The 20,580-nt window shown below is 41.0% G+C and overlaps 1 protein-coding gene across 4 annotated transcripts in view; it reads left to right on the top strand.

Annotated features, from left to right (window-relative positions):
* The window catches only part of RAB31 (RAB31, member RAS oncogene family), a 62,434-nt gene that overhangs the window by 29,442 nt on the left and 12,412 nt on the right, over positions 1 to 20,580 (top strand). For all 4 annotated transcript variants that reach the window (XM_059469382.1, XM_059469400.1, XM_059469375.1 and 1 more), the window contains 4 exons: positions 391 to 472; positions 10,566 to 10,637; positions 12,501 to 12,607; positions 17,153 to 17,262. In XM_059469382.1, the coding sequence (XP_059325365.1) occupies positions 391 to 472; positions 10,566 to 10,637; positions 12,501 to 12,607; positions 17,153 to 17,262 (371 nt within the window). The remainder of the gene's footprint in view (positions 1 to 390; positions 473 to 10,565; positions 10,638 to 12,500; positions 12,608 to 17,152; positions 17,263 to 20,580) is intronic.

Raw genomic sequence — 20,580 nt, 5'->3', positions numbered from 1 at the left:
CATGTGCACTCCAGCAGGTGACTTTTCTGTTCCCTGGTGATCCAGTCTCATATGTTCAAGTGAAAAGTGGCACCTGATGTTGTCTGTTGCCTTTCTCTCAGGTCTGTACCACCAAGAAGATGGAGTTAACAAGCAGCAGGAGCATTTGTGTTCCTGGACCCATGAACAAATGCCCTCTGAACTTCAGAGGCTTTTCCCTTCTTTTAAAAAAATGCATCTATAAGTAGCATGTGTCCTATCTGAGAAAAGGGAGACTTCTGCAGGTATTTCATCAATGTTTTGGAGTTTCCCCCAAATGCAGTCTAATGCAGAAGAACTCACTAAGGTCTACTGGTTACATATTCAGAGTGTCAGTTATGTTACAAATTTCTCTTTCTTCCTTATTTCCAGAGCATCCTTCATGACTAAAACTGTGCCATGTGGGAATGAGCTTCATAAATTTCTGATCTGGGACACAGCTGGTCAGGAACGGGTGAGTATTGGTTTGCAGAATGCTTTCATTATCCTGCTCTCTCTTAATGTGGTGCTGTACTTTTTCTAAACCTTTCATCTTCAGAAGACTTTGTAAGCATCAACCTCCTGCATCTTTGCAAGGCTCTGCAGTGCAGGTGGTCAGCAGGCACCAAGGATGTGGGTTCCCTTTCCTTGGATGATGAAAATGCAGACAGGCTGACCATGCCACTTACCTAAAAAACCCCAAACCATGGGGTGAATTGTCAGCCACCTTCCCCAAGACAGCTTGAGCAGTGCCCCAGCAGCATCCAGTTCCCCTCTGGTTTCATCAGGTTTCCTTGTGGCAGCTCTCATTGGCATTGGGAAGGTTTTGACTTGCAGCCCATGGGCTGGGGTGGTCTGAACTTAGGTGGTGACTCTGGTGTTGTCTTGGATTGGGACCGGGAATATGGGCATGGCTTGTGTCTGCTGTTATTATTTATGTTATAAGAAATTACCACCAGCAACCTGAACCACTTTGGGTTTTTATCTTGATTTTTTTCAAGTGTATGAAGCGAATTGCTCAGATTGAGCAGCTTTTCCTTTGACTTTTCAAAACAAAAACCAAAACCAAAGCATAATGGATTTTTAGGCATTAGTTCATCTGGACTATATGTAAGTCTGGTTGATAATTTTTTTTCTTTTAATAGCCTCAGTGACAGTAGTATGCAGTACTAGACTCTAGATGGTAGAGCTGAAGGTTTCTCTTAATATATGTCCATGTTTGCCTTGAGAAATGGAAAAACCTATGCACACTTCTAGAATATCAAACTTGTGAAATGGCCAGTGTCTCTTCATAGGAAATTGTAGCTATGCACACATTAGGTTGGGATAAAATGAGGTGTTTATACAGACTGGATGTCAGTCCTGATACATCCTACTGTATTCTCCATACCTTGTATGTGAATTGTGGGCAAAGAAGATTTTTTTACTCTTAATTGCAGGAAATGCTTGTGCTTTTATTTATAATGCACAGTGTGAGATAAAGTGACTGATGAAATCTGTTGGCTCATAACAATTCAGTAAGTTATTTGTCATGGGAAAATAGACCTTGAAAAACATATTTGAAGCCTAATTCCTTCCCTTGAATGGTGTGGAGCTGATGACTGACTAATTATTGCAAGAGCTAGCAAAAGTTCTGTTTTCTTTCCCATGGTTTCAGTTTCCTTGCTTATTCTCTCTCTTTTTCCTCTGCTGCCCTGCTCTCCTTGTTTTTTGTTTTTGGTTTGTTTTTTTTTTTTAGCACTTTACACACAAAACTCAATTGGATTAATACTTATATCAAGATTTATCTATTTTCCTACATAGTCTAAGGACTCTCAAAGCCCTCTAAAATTTGGTGAATGGTAATATTCATATTTACATATTTACTGAAAAAAATGATGCCTCATTTGAGGCAGGAAATCTGTGACTGAGCTCTAACTCTTGGACACACAATTCATCCTTCCCAACTAGTCCCTTATGTTTCCTCTCAGTCTTTTTTTAGTTCATCATTTTCCAAACATCTGCTTTCCTTTTTTTTTTTTTTTTTGTATGTGTGTGTGAGAAACTGTGGTGAGCAGTGAGCAGCACAACCTTTGTTAGATTGCTTAGAATTTATTACAGATATGGCATGGTAAAGGTTTTCATTAATTAGTAATCATTAATTAGTCCAGGGACCATCTATTTGTTCTGTGTTTGCACAGTGTATTCCCAGTCCTTCACTAGGACTAGGAAGGTGTAGAGTCATACAGTAAACAAAGTTCATTGGCGTTGAGTGCAGGCTATGGAGGCAGACAAGTTTCCCAAGGTGAGGTCCATACTGGTCCAGGTCATTCCCTGTCCTAGAACATTCCTGTTTTACATTGCAGCTAAACACATGATGCTTCTCAATATCTTTCTTGCTATAATCAGAAAATTTTGGTTGTTTTGTTTTGTGTTCCTCCTTCTGATTCAGGAACAAATGTCTACCCCTGGTAATTTTTTCTGATTATTCTCTGACCAGCAATGATGACCCAACATTTCCAGCCTATCCCTATTGCTGTTTTCACCATGTACTAATAGATGTCTTCTGAATGTTGTTTCTGCTTTGAGAATTGTCCTTCCCTTGTTCTTTGCAATTTTTGTTGAGGCTTTGTGTCCCACTGCTGAAGCCTGTCAGTTTTGTCAGTCTGTACTGCTGAGAGCAGTGTTTAGGACTCCCTGCTCTTTCAACATTGCCTTCATTTGACTTCACTCTCCTAAATGCAAGGCCAAGCAAGCCTTGTGCTTATTCTGGAGCTGGGGTGCCCTGTGCTCCCCCAGCTGTGCCAGCTGTGTCTCTGTGCTGATGTGGAGCCTTCACAGCAGAGAGCCCTGGCTGAGATTTAACTGAGGCCTCACTTATGCCATGAAAGTTAAAAACTTTCAAAGCTTAACCATGGTGGAGCAGGCAGGCAGAACAACAGGAGTGGTACCACCATGATCCTCGTGCATGAATTTGTCCTTTTTAATGAGTTTTCATTTCCCTGTTCATGACTTTCTCTGGGAAACTGCTAGCTTAGAGTCAATGCTGCAGAGTGACAATAATGCAGCAGAAAATGGAGATTAAAAGCTTTTCTGTCATATCCCTGGTGGGGGTGAGTGCTGAGTGTGCTTCTTAGGAGGAGACCCTGGAGAGGGGTATGTGGCTTGTGGTGAAAAATTCACTCAGTACATGATTACAAAAGGAGAGAGAGCTTCTTAATCCTTTTATCTTGGTTTCTTTTTTTCTTTCTCTTTTTCTTGACTAGAAAGAAACAAACTGGTAGAACACTTCACAAAATCCCCCTATCTTCTGTGCCTAAGTACTGCTCTCTGTGGACCTGGTTGCTTTGTGTTGGTGTGCTATCTAACAAACTTGCTTTATTCTTTTCTTCACAGTCACTTTCCCTCCACACCAGAATTTCCCAAATGTCACTTTCCCCCTCCTGTCTCACGTTTTCCCCATTAGCTTTGAATTGTTGCAGACTATGGGACTTACATGCCCAATAATTGTTGTTATTAGCAAAGATTCCCTCCCCCAAGAAGAGTCTCCTCGCAAGTTAGTTAATGATGTTTTTATTAGCATATATTTTGGTTCATGGTGCCCTAAGTAGCTTTTAATTACAATGTTTTGTTTGAATACCTTGGGTGGCTGCCAGCTTTCCATTTTGCCAGCTGAGGAATATTGTAGCAAACAGGCAGTCTGAGGGTTTCTAGGGCAGGAAAATTTATCTCTGTCTTTTTAAAATTTACTGTGTTGAACTCTGGGACTTTAAATTTTGTTTAATAGAAGAGGCCTCAATTTCCTGAGCCCAGTTTAAAGCTCGATAGGAATTATTCTGAGTTGTGAGCTTTTTCTTCTTTTGGTTTTTACCCTTCTCCATTTTCAGGAAAAGAGTGACTGATGACATGTCCACAGCTCTTTATAGCTGCCTCTTTTCTGAGTGGCAGCAGTTGTCCTGGTGATTCAGAGACAGTGGCACAACACCATCTATCAATGACTTGAATTATTTCTGCAGGCAAAACGCAGCCTGAATTTTGCTCTGTGGTGTCATAAATGTGGCTTTGATGGTCTCCCACAGCTCAGTCAGAGGTGGGGTGGTTCATTGTGTGTGGTGTGAGGACCTCTTGCATGCTGCAAATGTTGACAAGTGATTTGGCAGTGTGTGAGAGCACAAGCGGCATTAGAGCTAGCAAGCCAATATGTTATTTTTACTACTTTCAGAGTTAGCATAAAGCACAGTAAATAATTTAAGGGATGCATTTAAATGTGGTTTTCCTTAATCTTCAGCAAACTTGCAGCACTTGTATCTTGATGGTGAGTCGTGATTTTGGTGTAGTGTCTTTTGCATCCTTTCTTTAATGACTGTAAACTTCAGAACAGCTAAGCACAGGTCACTTCTGTGGTGTTGCAAAGGTTCGTTTTCTGCCTATTGAAAAGAACTTTAAAAGGTTGACCTAAAATGTTGAGATTTTTCCTTCTTCAGTCGAAGAATACTTGGACATTGGAAAAAAATATTCACTCTTTTATATATTTATAGATATAATTTATAGATATATATTTTATCTTCAATTTAACTAGGAAAAAATACCTGTAGATCAGAGACAGCTCTTTCCTGATTTACTCAGCTTGCAAATCCTGAGAACTGGAATTTCAGCCTTCATTCATGTAAGGAAAACTACTCAAGGTTTTAAAATGCTAAATGGTATTTGAAAGTGGCTTTCATGCATAACATTTTTCCCATTTGCTCTTTGCCAGCTGAGAATGTCAGGAATTTTGTATCCCTCCCTGTTCCAGAGGCTTTGTGTGTCAGGATAATCTGTTTAATGCTTTTGGGTTTTGCCTTTGCTTCTCTCTGCACACCACGGTTTTCTGTTTGTTGGCAGCCACTGCCTCGAAGGTGGCAGGAGTGGGGAATGCAACTTCCCAGACTTGGGCAAGTGTCCTGCAGGTGGCTTTTGGGACAGGACTGAAGGGGTTTTCTGGGAGTGGCCTGGCAGGAAGGGCCAAGGGCAGGAGAAACAGGACTCTGAAAATCACCTGTGTGGGAATGGCCTGCTGAGCAAAGGGACCTGATGTATGTTTGAGATAAGAGTACAGAAGTTGTGAGTGGGTGTAACAGGAAGGGGAAGGAAGCTGCAGTGCTGTGACGTTGCCTGTGCATGTCAGCAAGCAGCTGAGCCAGAGGCTGTGGCTGTCCTTGCCTTTAGTGGCACCCAGATAAAGAGTAAAGAGTAAGGATCTCTGACTTTGAGAGGAACCAAGTGGTTTGGTCTTGGCCACTCTGATGCAACGTATGTTGTGAGAGAGGAGTTTCATAGGAAAGGGAATGAAATTTAGTCAAATGATCACAGCTGTCAGGAAGCAAATCTTGTGCTGCTGTGCACCTGCAGGTGCTTGAGAAGGCACTGTGTAGAAATAGCTGAATTCAAAGAGTGCAACACTTGCTGAGCACTGGTGTGATGCTGCTCAGTCTGTGCTCCCTTATCCTCTCCAGCTGTGCTTATGGGCAGAATTATCATCCTTTTGCAGTGAGAGCAGGTGATGTTCTTTACAGTCTAGAATAGTAAAAGCTACCAAGTGCAGGAGTTAGGTGGTGGTTGTAGTTGTTGGTTTTGTTTTTGCTTTTTTGCCTCTTGACTGTGGAGTTGGGGAGAGGCAGCCCTGCTGTGGCTGTATGCCAGTCTTGGGATATAGCACCACAGGATGGTGCAGAGAGCTGCTGACATGAATTAATGTTCCCTGGTGTGCCTGGCAGATTGAATGAATCCCAACTGTCTTCAGCAGCATTTGTCAGCCTGTATATAAACAAGCAGGAGTGGTAGTTTTTTATTTCTGTGTTCATTTGGCCTCTGTTTTGCTTTCTAAATCAGCATTATATTAGACAGGGTTAAGAGACTTCCACTACCACAGCTCAGGTGTGATTTACACTGTTTTCCCTTGATTTTGGTTTTCTGTTCCAAATAGAATGTGATGGTTTTCCTTCTTCCCCATTCTTTACTTTTGGTAAAGAGGAAACATGGTGTTACCTGTGGCCAAATACACCCCTCTGAGATGAGATGCACAGGATGCAGAAAGCAAAATACTACACTGCTTTTAAATAGGTGGTAAATTCGTTAATGGCTACTTGGTTCCATCTTTCTGCCCTTTGAAAGGGCAAAGCTTCTGTTGACTTCATTGGGATGGCCAGATGAGGGGTTGCAGAATCCCAAAATACTCCTGGAATCAATGAGAGAAACTCTGGTCATGCTCAGCTAGCATTTGCACCATGTAAGACTGATTTTGCTCCCTGTACTATTGGGGTCTACAGCTGTAAAGGGTTGGGCAGCTTCTAGTTGGACCCTTGGGTTCTGCTTTCAGAGGAAATTTCATAATGCACATGTGGCCTCCCTTCTTTGCTTAGTGTCAGAGATGGTGGAACACAAGGGCAAAGTGGATGTGTTGGTAGAGGAGCACAAGGAGGAAGGTGCTCTGAGCCCAGTCAGCATTGCTCCAGGATTCAGGTGATTGCAGGTATGCAGCATGCTGTGTGTCTCCCAGGAGGAGAGTTCTGGAAGTCTGCATGAAGTAATTGATTCCGGGTTTTGGCACGTCTTTGGGAAAATAAGTTTCTTATTTGTATTTTGAGCGGTCCTTTCAGTCTGGCTGTTGGATTGGGAAATGTACCCCTGCAACTTGAGCATGGCACTGTGTGGATTAGGAACCTCAGCCTCACCAGTTGTTATCAGCCTCTCCCAAAGCAAAATGGGACTAATGAGTGATGCAGTTGGGCAAATAGGAAACTTTTATTGGTGGACACAGAATTAGAGGCGTGAAACTTCTAAATTCTCTCAGTCGGTGACCTGCTAATGATAATTTACTCATTATGCAGAGATGGGAGGTTTCCCCAGTGCTTAGAAGGTGGAAAGCACTTGAGATGAAGTTTGGTAGTGTAAGTACCAAGGTTCTGTATTTTTTGCTCCTAACAAAAATATATGCTGTAAAGTTGTAGGTGAGTTTTTAAATTTTGGGGTTTTTTTGGGAAACAGGGGAGCAAAGCCACCTCTGAATGTATTCACCAGTTGAAGGATGATCATGTGAGTATGATGCAGCCAAGAGAAAAGTGTTAGGGGATGTGCAGTTAAGGCTGTTTGTTCAATGTCTATAATGCTGCATAGAAACCTGGTCACCAGCAGTCAGGAAAAATGAGCTGAAGCTGGACCAGGCACAAGAAAAGGTGATTAGACTCTGATTTCTCCCTTTCACCTCAGAGTGTAAGAGCCTGGTATAGAAGACTGGCAAAGCTAAATCTGCAAGTTTGTCACTCTATATTAATATTTCAGCTAAAGGCAAGCAGTGATCCCTTAATTTTACTAAGTCAAGGTGCAAGTAAATTACAAGTAATTTAGTAATTAGGAATTCAAAATGTTATTAATTGTCAAAGTAATGATCCCTGTAGCAGTATAATGAAAAAAGAAAACTAATTATTTTAGGCAGAACATTGATCAGCATTTGAAATGGGTTAGGAGTGTGATTATTTGTGATGGTGGGAGCTGATGGAAATCTCTTCCTGGTCTGTGTTTTCCTGCTGGGCCAAGGGGGTGTGAGCTGCTGCTGCCTGCAGGAAGGGGTGACATCTGGCAGAGTGCTGCCCTTGGCTGCAGGTCATGGAGGGGCTGGCTCCCTGGAAAGCTGGGGCTGTGACCTGAGTGCTTGTGTGGAGTGCCTGCCTGAGCATTTTTAGGGGGCCCTTCTCAAGCACTATTGTTCTTATGCCAAATCTCAAACTGCTTCTGTTTATCCTAATTTTCTTGGGAATTACTGGTTACAGAAATACTGAACTATAAAATCAAGGTTATAGACATTGTCATTTATAAAACAGAGGGTAGTCCCGTGAGATATAATTTTGTGAGCTGTTTTTTTGTGTGTCACTTGTTTTGGGCAACTGTCCCACTTTTGGTCCTTGGCAGGTAAAAAATGTGCAGATTAGTATTTTGCATCCCTTTAATTAATTTGGTGTGACTCTCTTTTTCCAATTAATTAGGCCAGAAAAATGTTCAAGAGGACTTTGCTTTTGGACACTGATTAAAAAAAAAAAATTGAACATCATAATTTGTACGATATTGGAAAATTCATGTTCATGAAGCACATTTGTTGAGAGTCTATCATTAGATCATGAAATTCATGCAGTTACAATTTTTCAGCCCCTCTTCATTCATTCAGTGTTGTAAAGAGGCTTTTTCTGTTTTGTTGTAGAAAACAGTGATTTCTTGTGACTGGGACATAGTGTATTTTTATGTTTGTTTATTAGCCTGAATAAGAGAATGACAAAGGGCATTTTTTGTTATTGTTGTTTGCTTGTTTGTTTTACATTTCTTTTTTTTTTTTTTTTTTTTTTTTTTTTTTTTTTTTTGCTTTCTGGCTCTTTTTTTTCTTTCTGCAAACATTCTTCAGTGAAACAGCTATTAAGGGAAGTATTCTTGTCAGCTGGTCAGAAGTAAAGGGAGAGAAATTACCAAGATATTGTACAGGTTCTCAGTGTGCTTTCAAGGGCCAGTCTTGAAGGAATTTGGAGTATGTGAGTTTAACTGCATGGCTCCTGTGAAATGATTACTGTTATCTGAGAGCTCTTTGTAAATTCATGAATACTGTGTAATCTAGATTAAAATGTAATCTAGATTAAGACCAAATCAGCATGTGTATAGGGTTTGAATGTTTTTTCCCTGGAGTTTATAGACTGGGAGGGGTGTGCATACACTATGAAAGGTCAGATGTACCCTCCATGGTTAAGGTTCCTGACTTTCAGACTACTTCAACACAACACTTATGTTGAGGAGATGGTCTTGGCTTGAAGACAGTAGGAGATAACTTCTAGTGGCAGACATTCAGTGAGCCAACCAGGCAAGATGCCCTCCTAAACTCCTTTGTGATTGGGAAGGACTTTGGGGGTGTGGTAGTAGGTGGGATACCTTGGCCACAGTGATTGAGAAACAAATAATGAGTCCAATGTTTTCCTTAGATCTCCTCTGCTGTTAACATACTTGAAAAACCCCTTCTTGTAATCCGAAGTGATGCCTCAAGCTTGTCAGTGTTTAGGAAGCATTTGGACAATGCCCTTGACAAGATAATTTAACTTCTAGCCAGCCCTGAATTGATCAGGCACTTGGTTTACATGATTGTTGTAGGTTCATTCCAACTGAAATGCTTTGTCCTAACATACTGAAAATTTCTGTTGTGATTTAGAAGACTAAAAATTCTGGAAAGCATTTATTGCATTAAGCATGCAAGTAATAAAGCTGCACACTAAAACCCCAGAAAGCACACATCTACCCAACTCCCTCAGGATCTTGGCTGATCCCATTTCTTCAGGCCACGCTTCTCGACTGATTCCTCTTTCTTTTCTCATCCTCTTTCCTGCTGTTTTCCCTTATTAATGAGCTCTCCCACCTGCCTCGCTGCCCAAAACACTTGAGCACTTGGCCATCTGTCACTGCTGCTGTGCATCCACACTGTTACAAAAGAAAGCGCCGACCTTGAGCTGGTGTGCGTGGTCTGTGATAAATCGCTTGCAGACTGGCAGGGCAACCAGCACCGCAAATAAATTGCCTGATCTGTTGCACGTGAAACAGCAAGAAATGTGGAGGCTGCTGAAAGTCTAAGTGCTCAGTCAGTAGGCACAGATCTGGGAAAAAGATGTGTCCAGTAAATGTGCAGGGGTTTGCAGTGTGACACGTGGATCTGTGTGTGTTTGCTGGGCAGTGAGGTTCAGACCCTGCCCTGATAATGTATTTGATTTAGGCACTGACCTCAGTTATTAGCTGCAGCTTAATATGCAGCTTTTGCAGATAGCTTCCCCCCACAAAATTATCAAATGGCTGTGTGAGCATACTGAGACTGAATGCATTTTCCCAGAAAGATTATTTTTGGTTTGTTTGAGACTAAGCTTAGTTGAATCAGCAGAATGACTTTTTTTTACTTCCTCACTCTAATTGTAATTGTAAGCTGAAATTCTAAATCAGCTGCTTAGTCATTGGTAAATTATGAAAATTATGCTGTTCTTCAGTTGTTATAACAAACATGTTTATTTCTAGGGGTTTTCTCCTCAAAGAATATTTTCCTTGAAACAAAAAGCTGAAGAGCAACTGCAAGAATCCACGGTTTTTGAAATATCTTATCATAATATAGGATAGTTAAACAAGACAGGTGTTCAGATACAACTCATTTGCAGTGTTTTACAAAATTCAAACCCGAGCTGAATCCAGTCTTAGATCTACACAGCAAGATTGTGGTTTGCCAGGGGAGGGGGTCCCTATGCCATCAGGTTGGGCTTCCAAGTGCAGTTGATCTTCCTGTCAAAACTTGTCCTGGTGCATTGAATCAGTGAGGGCTGGTTGTGTAAATTCAGTGGGATGAAGAACGGCACAAGATAAAGGAGGTCTGGCTTCTTTGTGTTTAAGAAAAATGAGAGATGGGTGACCACTGATAAGGTCTGTTCTCTGTGGGATGAAGGAAAGGGGGTGGTCCTGCCATGGCAAGTCTTTGAGACCTGGCAAAGCATATGATAATTCTATTTATTAATGATACTTTCTCCTGGGGTTTTGTGTTTTAACAGTTTCATTCCTTGGCTCCAATGTACTACCGAGGCTCAGCAGCAGCTGTGATAGTGTATGATATCACCAAACAGGTGAGACCTTTGGGATGCTTTTTGCCTGTGTTAACTCCTCTGTTTGGGCCTGAGTTGGAGTTAAACCCCACAACTGCAGAATTTAATTTGTCTGACATGTATATGCTTTGGTAGTTTGTGTAGATCTGGCTGGAGGTATCCAACTGCCTTAAAACATTAAATATAAAAGTCCTGCTTCTGTGTTGTTTCAACTTCATGTAGACAAAAGGTTTGAGACTGCATTTTGTCAATTTTCTTTGGGTTTCCTCTGACTAAGACAGGATTCATATCCTGCAATACTCCCTACTGCCACCACCTATGTTCTCTGTGTGGAGTTGAATTTTTACTACAAAAAGCAGCTGTTAGCCTTATCATCTGAGTAGAAATTAAGTTGTTTGCATATTACTGATTTTAAAACTAATTCTTTTTATCTAAGCATATAATTTCATGTTTGTATTGCAAGCATCATTTATTCATTTTCAAACTGATAATGAAATCATGAGTCTCTGACCTTTTGTCTCAACATTATTTGTTTAGAATGAAAATTTTATTTTTAGATCCCTAATTTCTCTGGCTCATTTCTCGGGCAGAGGAGGCTGGGAGATCTCAGCTGAATGCCTCTTTCACTCCTTTAGGAACAAACCCCTGCTGATATAGCAGACTTAGAGGCAGTGCTAATGGATGGATGGCCAGGAGAGTTCACTGGCATTTTATTCCTTTCTTGCCAATTGACTTATTTACTCCGAGGCTGGGAGGGCAGGTTTGGTTCCCCAGTGCATTAGTGCAGTGATCTGTCGCTGACAGTGGTGGTCACTGTTGTGCAGCAGTGCTGTTCTCCACTGCTAATTTGCCAGGAAAAGGTGAGGAAGAGTGAATCGTGCTGGATTGATATTTTGGATTTAAATATCTTACAGTTATCTTGTAATATATTGTAAGAATTAAATTTTGGTTTGCCAGCCTTTCTCCAAGCTTATGTGGAACAACTCTCAGAATAAAGAAGGGGAAATAGGAGAGGAAGGTCAATGTGTATTTCACTTTCTGATGCTTAATATTCAGTGTTAATCATTAAAGCAGAATGGATTTTTTTTCCCCAAGTGACTGATAGGGCTCTACCTTCAATGGCACTGATGCAGCCATTGCTGATTTAGAGGAAACTCTTATGTGCATTTCTGAAGGGGAAAAATTATTTATCATCTGTTTGGGAGCTCACTTTGTCACTAAGAATTTCAACTGTGCATTATAATTAGGATCTCCAGAAATAAGTGTTATCTTAAAGCTACTACTTCACTGGTGTAAAGAAATAAAAAAATTACTATTAAAAGTTAGGTAGTGTCAGATAGAGTTTGATTTTCATGCTTGGAGGGGAAAAAAGCCAAGTGAATTGTCACCTCTCTCTTCAGTTTTATAATGAGCAAATTGAGGTTTACCAGATCATGGATTTGGAAATGCAGGGGAGTGGGCATCTCTGTGGAAGCTCCATTGGATATTATCAAAAATATGACAGTGATTGAAATGGTAAGCTGCTGGACAGAAATGAAATTAGACAAATGAAGCTCACATTAGTTGAAGGAAATGAGCTATTAGATGTGCTGGGGTAGTTTCTTCATCACTGGAAGTTTAATATTCAGTGCTGCACTGGAGCAGGGAGGAGGGGTAGCAGAAAAGAGGGAAGTGTCCAAGTTCAAGAATTAATTTGAAGAAGCCTTATGGCCTAAAGCTTGAAAAGCAAATTGCATAGATAGATAAGTGATCTTCCAGTCTTGTGATCTATATAATCATTATTGCATTAATACTGCCAAAGCTGTGCTCCTCTACTTTAAAAAATAGGCAAATACATTGGCAGAGAGTGTGCTGGTAGCTTATTTTGTTATTTCTCTGATGCAGGATTCATTTCATACTTTGAAAAAATGGGTGAAAGAACTAAAAGAACATGGTCCTGAAAACATTGTAATGGCCATCGCTGGAAACAAATGTGATCTGTCTGATATCAGGTAATACCTTTTGATGTTGTTTTCATTGCAGTAACTATATTGTTTCTTCCCTTCAGATAACAATTTTGCTTCATTGTTATAATAGTATATAATTTTGGCCTCCTGTACTAGAATCAGTGATTCTAGCAATGCACAACCTCAACAGCAACAACAGCATGATGTGAATTATGCATTTTTAAACCCCTCTTTTATTGCCCTTCCTCTTTATTTGTACAGTCTCTACATCCTTTATGTACTGATTCATTGGGAATGGAAAAGGGTTCTCTTTTTTGTTTCTCCCTTCCATTCCATTAAAAGGTGCAGAATGTAGTAAGTGATGAGCAAAACTAGCAATATAAAGCTGTGAGGGTGGGCAAGAGGTAAAATATTAATCTCAGAACTTTGAGAACTTGTGATTTGCAAGAACTGAAACTTTTTCATAATACTGGATGTAGAAAATGTATCTTTGGGATTTTTTGGAGCATATCCTCAAGTAAAACTTTTGTCCCCTGTGTGAAGCAAAGAACCTCCTAGATAGAAGAGAGAAGGGTTGAATCCATATCCCCTACAGAAGAGCTGAGATGATGCTATGTGGAGTGAGAGTGAAGCTAGAATCGCTCTTCTGCTTGTTAGCTGTATTTTGGATTTGCATTTATCCTTTCAGGAAATGGAAGCACATTCTGCTGTACAGTAGTGATTGTGTTTGTCAGCCCATGACTATTATTTCTTGCTTCATCTATGAATACAAACTCAATGATCATATTTGATGCTTTCCCCTCATAGGCTCTCATGGCTGTTTAAATACATCCCCATGTGTTTAGTTATTACTTTGGCCCAGATTTACCAGGGTTCTGGAGCATGTGTGTAACTTCAAGTAAGTGCTGCAGTGCTTTTATTGAATCAATGCCCCCATGAGGGTTTGACCTGTGTGGGTTTTGTTTGGTTCTCTCCCCTGCCACTGTCAGCCATGAACCAAGAGAAAGTTGAAACTCACTGCTTTCTGTAAGAACTGAACAAGCCCTAATTCTGGCAAACTTGTGGTTTCTGTTGGGCTGAGAATCAAGGACACAGATGTATTGGCATCTCCTATGTGATGTTGTGATATGCTGGTCAGCATGGTGAAACTGAGTCCTACTAGACAAAAATTTCCAGATACGAAGGAGAAAAAAAAGAGGAAAGGATGGTTATAAAAATAAAACCAAAAGCCACTTAGCACAAGTCAGGGGGTTTGGTTGCCCTGAGAGTCACTTTCAAATTTATTGCATAAGTGTTCCCAGCAATACAGTTGCCAGATTAACTCAAGGGTAATAAGTTTGGAGATGGTGACAAATGGCAATGATTTTAAATTAGTCCATAACCAGCCCTTTTTCTTCTTGCTCTTGCACCAATTGAAGACTTTAAAAAAATCCTGTATCCCAGAAATGTTGTGAAAGTACTGAGCTTCCTCACAGAGCAACTGTGAGATGTGATTTTCTCGCCATATTATTATCAACCACTCACTACCTGTAGTTTACTGATTGCTGGTCATCCACTTCTTGCTCCTGTTCAGCTGGTATAGCTCTTTGCACAAATTGTTTTGCTGTGTGAATGGTCCTCATTGTAGTCCATGAGCTAAAGTCTCTTAATATTTTTCGTTTTTATGGGAATAATTATGAATAGTTTTGGTAATATTTTTTTGTGAAGTTGTTCTTTCTGAGTCTGCCAATCTTTTTTCTTGTTGAAGTTATCCAATGATGTCCAGCTGAAGCTATTTTGGTGAAAAAATAGAGAGTAGACAATCTCATATGTGATATATTTTCAGAGTTCTTCCAGAAATCTGATTGTTTATGCAATGCATGCAGCTGTTTGCATTCTCTGTCTGCTTTATGTCTTCAGATATACTTCAGTAAAAATGGTTTTAGGTGAAACATGTCACCAATTTATCTGATTGTTTCCAATGAGTAGAAAATACGCGTGCCTTTAGGCACAGAGAATTTACAAGTGAGATAATGTGAGCACACAGGAGCAAGCTGCTGTTTGTATGCATTTCTGGCATCTCTGCTTGGTTTTGTAGAGCTTTTGGCAGATGTTTTGCTGGATATCAGAGAGACAGCTGCTTTTAAGATCAATATGAATAGATGCAAAAGAGGTCAAGCTGACCGGGTTCAAGTTGGTTTGATTCTTCAAACTCTGAGTGTAAGAGATAATGTAAGGAGGAATTAATGTATTTCTCATAATCATTGACCAGGCTACACTCCCTGTTTAACATTTAAAATTTGGTTTTGAGCCACCAAGATGTCCTTGGGACCCTTAGGGATCACACTGCTTTTCCTTGATGTTGTTAATAAGCTATCAGCAATTCTTGGTGCTCTGTTGAAGTAAATTTCTTCTCCACTTTGATGGAATTTCTACAGATAGGCAAGCAATTTTATCAACTATAAATCTTCATCTTTGTTGTAGTACTGTCAACTCTTACAACTGCTGAATGTTCAGCATACTTCTAAGTAATAGGAATTAGGCTTTCTTCTGACAGGTCATTAAAAAGTACTTTAAAAGAGGGGAGCTGAAACTTCAATGCTAAAATGTTGTAAGTGTCCATAGTACTTTTTTGAGCATTATAGAATTCAATAGTTGTAACAGCAGCTAAGAAGTGTTCATTTCCCTAAAAATGTGGTTCACCTCTTTAACAAATCGTGTTCTCTGGAAATCCTTGGTGAAGAGAATTCAGCAGAATTTCATGCTCAGATCTTGATGCATCCACAATATTTCCTTATTCCGTAATTTATCTGGACTTCTTTAAATCCTTTGACATGGTCCTTTACAACATCCTTCTCTCTAAACTGGAAAGAGATGGATTCTGTGGGTGGCCTGTTTGATGGATGAGGAGATGGTCACACTGTCACATCTGGGGGGTGGTGGTCAATGGCTCAGAGTCCTGTGGGACACCAGTGGTGTCCCTTGGGGATCCATAATGGGGACAAGTGTTATTTAATACCTTCAGTAATGAAATAAATAGGGCAGGAGATCTTTCTCCTTTTTAATGCCTTTGTTAAAAATCAGCTTGGGTGGGAAGAATCGACGGGTCATGCTCACGCTGCCACTGCTGCTTCCAGGAGTGGCACGGAGGAGGAGGAAAAATGTAGTTTTGTCCGGAGGAGGAGAAAAAATGTAGTTTTGTCCGCTGGTCTGTGGGCAGAGCTGGGGCTTCCATCCTCATGAGAGCACCAGGAAAGTCCCTGCTTTCTGGTTCAATGTTCGAGGTCCCCTTTCCAGCCGACATCTTTTATAGGTTAAGGTGAGAGGTAAAAAGGGTCTTAGCAGATAATTCTGTTCCTCACATCTAGACATCACTTCAATCCCCTAAATTCTGTGTTGGCTTGTTGTTTTTAGGGGTTTTTGCTAGGTTTGGTGAGAGGTTTCTTCATTTGCATGCCAGCCCCGATGTCATTTGCATGCCAACCCTGATGTCTCCTCCTCTTCACCATCCGGGTGCCACTCTCCAGGAAGCAGCAGGGTGGCACTTGACAAAAAAGGGTATTCCCAACTATCAACAACAGATAGTTAATGAAAAACTATTAACAACAGATGATTACAACAACAAGCAGTTGGAACTCCACACTGGCAGCAACTAGCCCAACCTGTGAACTCTGCAACCTTTTAAAAAATGGGCAACTTTTCTACTCATAACAAGTAATGACACAGAAGGGTATGAGCGTGTCAGACACATCACACAGCTGATGACACCAAGCTGAGTGATGTGTCTGACATGCTCATACAGGGAGGAAATTGTACGAGGAGGCTCTGGATTGGTGTATTGGAGCTGTGGTGTGAAGCAGTTGGTGCAGATTCTGCTGTAGCCCAAAGTCAGGAGTAGAGGTGGTTACAGATAGCGCTGCACAGGGGCAGATCCAGCTCTGCCACCTGGCTCAGGGAGATACAAGGCCAGCATGGGGCTAACTTGTTGAAAGCAGAGGTCTTTTTGATTGCTGTAAACTGCATTTGCCAGCTTTTGGCATATGAAGTATTGGTTACAAAATGAGGGTGTTCTGCTGGTGATTTCAAGATGGTGTTAGTTTGGTGAAATGGCACAGAATGGTGTCTTTCCCCAGTGAACTGGCACTTACAGATTGCTGTTACTGATGTTCTCAAAGTCAGTGGTTTTCTTACTTCAGAATCTCTCATTTCCTTGCTGCTTGCAGACCAAGACACATGATGCTCTTATTGTTTTCATCCTCAACAGTTATACCCTATCATGTTCGAACATTTGGCATGTGGAGAGTGCTTTTCTTATCAAAGTCAAATATAAAACACAAGCAAATGTGATTTTCATAAATTATCTTCCTTTTCTCAAGGCATGGATTCAGCAGCAAGTCACAGAAATCTGCAAATTGATCAATTTTGTTGAAATTTTGATATATTTTAATAAGATGATCTAAATGTCATATGAAGAAAAACAGTGCTGCTTTTATGGAGGTGAAGAGCATATTAATGCTCAGCTGTGTTTGAGGTTGTTTGGGGTTTTTTCTTAAAAATTAACTTTTTTTTAAATTTGTCTTCTTTTATTTAGAAATGTGTTTTTTTTTTCAGGGAGGTTCCTATGAAGGATGCCAAAGAATATGCAGAATCTATAGGTGCAATTGTTGTTGAAACCAGTGCAAAGAATGCTGTTAACATTGAAGAACTTTTTCAAGGAATAAGTAAGTATATGTTCTCTTTAATTAATTAATTAATTGTGATTGCTTAGAAGTTTTCTGAAAATAGCTGTCTGTTTCAGGTCTATAAACTACTTTCCCAAGCACATCAATAAATCCTAAGAAGCCTGTGGTATGGCTGCTATTTATGCAGATGTAAACTAAGAACAGCTTTGAATACACCAGAGCAAAACATAGTAGATAGTAGATACAGAGTAAACCTGTTCCTTCTGAATCTGTATATAAATCCTGGCCTGGGTCACATCTGCTGTTTCAGACCAAGCCTGCTGTAGTGGCAGTACTGTTGATCTTATCATCATGTTGCTAAAAAACTTAAATGTTGATAAATGCTCCTGGAGGGCATTGGTAAGTGGAAGGTAGTAATTTTAAAAAACCCCAAACACATACATTTCTTCAGGCCTTCTAAACATGATGAGGCTGGCTATTGTCACGAGGAGAAGAAAAACTGTCTTGTTCAGTTTGCATTCCAGGGCTGGTCACTGTTTGCAAGTGGGAAGGATCTTGTGGGCTGGAAGGGACCTCATGAGAACTTGAGTCCAACTTTCTGCCCAAGCAGACGTGCTGGTGAATTCAGACCAGGCCATTGTCTGGCTGGGCCCCAGAGCAGAGGTTCCACAGCCTCCTTGGTTCAAATAGTCCTCATAGTGACAAACCCACATCAACCAGAGCCTGTCCTCATTCAGTTCACTCCCTGTCCTGGGTGCACCTCAGTGTTCAGTTTCTCAGCAGCCCTTCCCATGGGCTCTGACAGGCAGCTCTGTGGCACACCAAACCCATTGTGTCTCCAGGCTGAGCTGGCCCTTTTTCCTCAGCGTCTCCTCACAGGGCAGGCCCTCCAGCCCTCACTGTCCTGCAGCCCTCCTTTGAGTTTGTACCAGCTTGTCAACATTTGACTTGTGTTGTGGGGCCCAAAGCAAGTGTGACCCAGGTGGTGTTGGACCACATCTAAGAGGGGATAACTACTTTGCCCAATGTAATGTTCTGCCTTGGCTCGGGTGGCTTGCTGCTCTGCTGCCAGAGCGTGCTGCTGGCCCATGCTCAGATTGCTTCCCTCAGGTCCTTTTTGGGCAGAGCTGCTTCTCAGGCAGCCAGTGCCCAGCCTCTCTCATAGCCAGGGGCTCTTCCTTCCCACGAGTAGTGCTTGACATTTGTCCTTTCTGAAGTATTTAAACGCTTCTTTTGACGCATATCTGCCTCCAGCCTGAGGCCCTATGAAGGGCAGCCTTGCCCTCAAGGATACTGAGTGCACTGCTGAGTTGGGTGTCATCTGAGGGCTGAATTGGGTGCCTGTTTTTTCATCCTTCAGGCTCTGATAAAAGGTATTTTATCAGAGTAATCAAGATAACTGGCCTATGGGTAGACACACACCATTAACCACTGCCTTTGAGTTGGATGTTCCAGCCAGCTACTCTCACAGCTAACAGCCTGCCTATCTAGACTCTAACATCCCACCTTGGATGTTCCAGGATGCTGCAGGGAGAAGTATCAAAAGCCTTGCCAAAGTCAAGGTAAACAGCATTCAGTCATGCTGCCATTGAGGGCAACGGGGATGGCTGGACATGGTTAACCCTTGGTAAGCCCATGCTGACTGGTCTGGCCACCTTCTTCACCTTCTTGTGCTCAGAAACAGCTTCTCAGAGGATTTGCTTTGGGTTGTCCCAGGAAGCAGAGTGAGGCTAATCAGCCTGTAGACCTCTGGCTTGTTATGTCCCTGTTTGAAGACAGATAGAACATTCATCTTTCTCCACAACCTTTCAAAAACAACAGGGATGATAAAAAACGGTGCTGCTCCCTATGCATCCTCAGGCTTGTATGGTTAAGATTTCTTAAGACATCCATAGTCTAATCTTCTTCCACTACTGCTATTTCCTTCTCTCCCTGAATCCTCTTCTGGGGTGCAGAGACCTAGGAGACAGCATGTCCAGACACTCAACCTTGTGTCCTTTCCTTGTTTCCCATTATTTTATTTTTTTTTTATTTCACATATATTTAATCAGCTGATATTATCTAGCACACTTTGCCTGCGATGGGGCCTGTAGAACTGTTTGCTTTGCTTTCATGGGATATATTTGAAGTGGTTAATAAGAGCCAGTATTCCTAGAATACACTACTATTCTTTTGCCTCCTTTTAAAAAAGAGGTGTGTGCCACATGGGTGTCTGGAGGAACTGGTTCTTCCCTATGATAGTTTACTTGTTTGTCTGCATCTGATGGTTGTGGATGTTCTTGCAGAGGAACTCATTCTTGCCATATAATTAGATAATTAGTTTCCAGCTTTGATAGGCATTGCTGCAGCTGGCGGTGTGCACTGTCCCTAATAATTAATATAATAGACGAGGAAAATCAGCTAAATTAAGTTTAGTATGAACTAGATACCCAGGCAAGTGCACTTAATTCCACAGGCAATTACTTCTATATATAGAAATATTTGGTCTCAGTGGATCTACTTGTGACCTTATCAAGCACTCAGCAGAGAGGAGAGAGTTGGTAGAGTATGTTTATAGAAATATAGTGGAAACCAAGTGAAAAATGCTTGATTAGCAGTAGAATTAATTAGTGTGATTGTGACTGGACAGAGAGTATTGATAAGTAACTTTCTGATGTTTTATACCACTTCAGTCTTAGTGCAATTTCCAAAAAAGTCTGTCTCTGCCCAAGTTGCATAGCAACATTTCTGCCTTTTCAGAGTATGAAATCCTCCTGTGGCAATGTCTCCTCTCTGCTGGCTAATTTTGTTTGTGTGATGCCCTAAAAGTCACTCTGTAGCTTCAGATTTGCTTTCATGTTGCCTGAGAGCTCCTGCCCTTCTCCCTGTGCTGCTCCTGAAGGGCATGGTGCAGCTCCCTGGCCTCTGAACAAGGAAGCAGCAATTTCTGTTTACCTTGGACTTTGCAGGTAGATTGTTTGTGTTATCTGTTTTATAGTCTGGATTTGGAAGGATATTCCAACATGTGTGGAGAATTTCTCTATTAAATCCTCCTTGAAATTGATAGCCTAAGCAGCCCAAAGGTTAGACTTCATTTTATTTTAGCTAAAAAAAATTACATCCTTCTTTCCTATGCTTTTCATTTCCCAGGGGCGTTTTAACGTAAAATTTTTCCTTCCTGAGATGTCTAACAACTGTCTCTTTCCAGGGACTTTGTTGTGGATGGAGTGAAATAGTATGATGGAAAAATGTATACTCATAATGATAGGAAGAAGGCATAGAGAAAAAAGGGGAACTGGTATGTTTTGTTGACAGCCAGATAAATCTTGGAAAAATAGCAGAGATTATAGAAAGATTGCTTCATTTCTAAAGTTATTA

The sequence above is a fragment of the Ammospiza nelsoni genome, chromosome 1 (assembly GCF_027579445.1).
Source record: "Ammospiza nelsoni isolate bAmmNel1 chromosome 1, bAmmNel1.pri, whole genome shotgun sequence".
Taxonomy (NCBI): domain Eukaryota; kingdom Metazoa; phylum Chordata; class Aves; order Passeriformes; family Passerellidae; genus Ammospiza; species Ammospiza nelsoni.
This window is presented reverse-complemented; position numbering and strand designations above follow the sequence as displayed.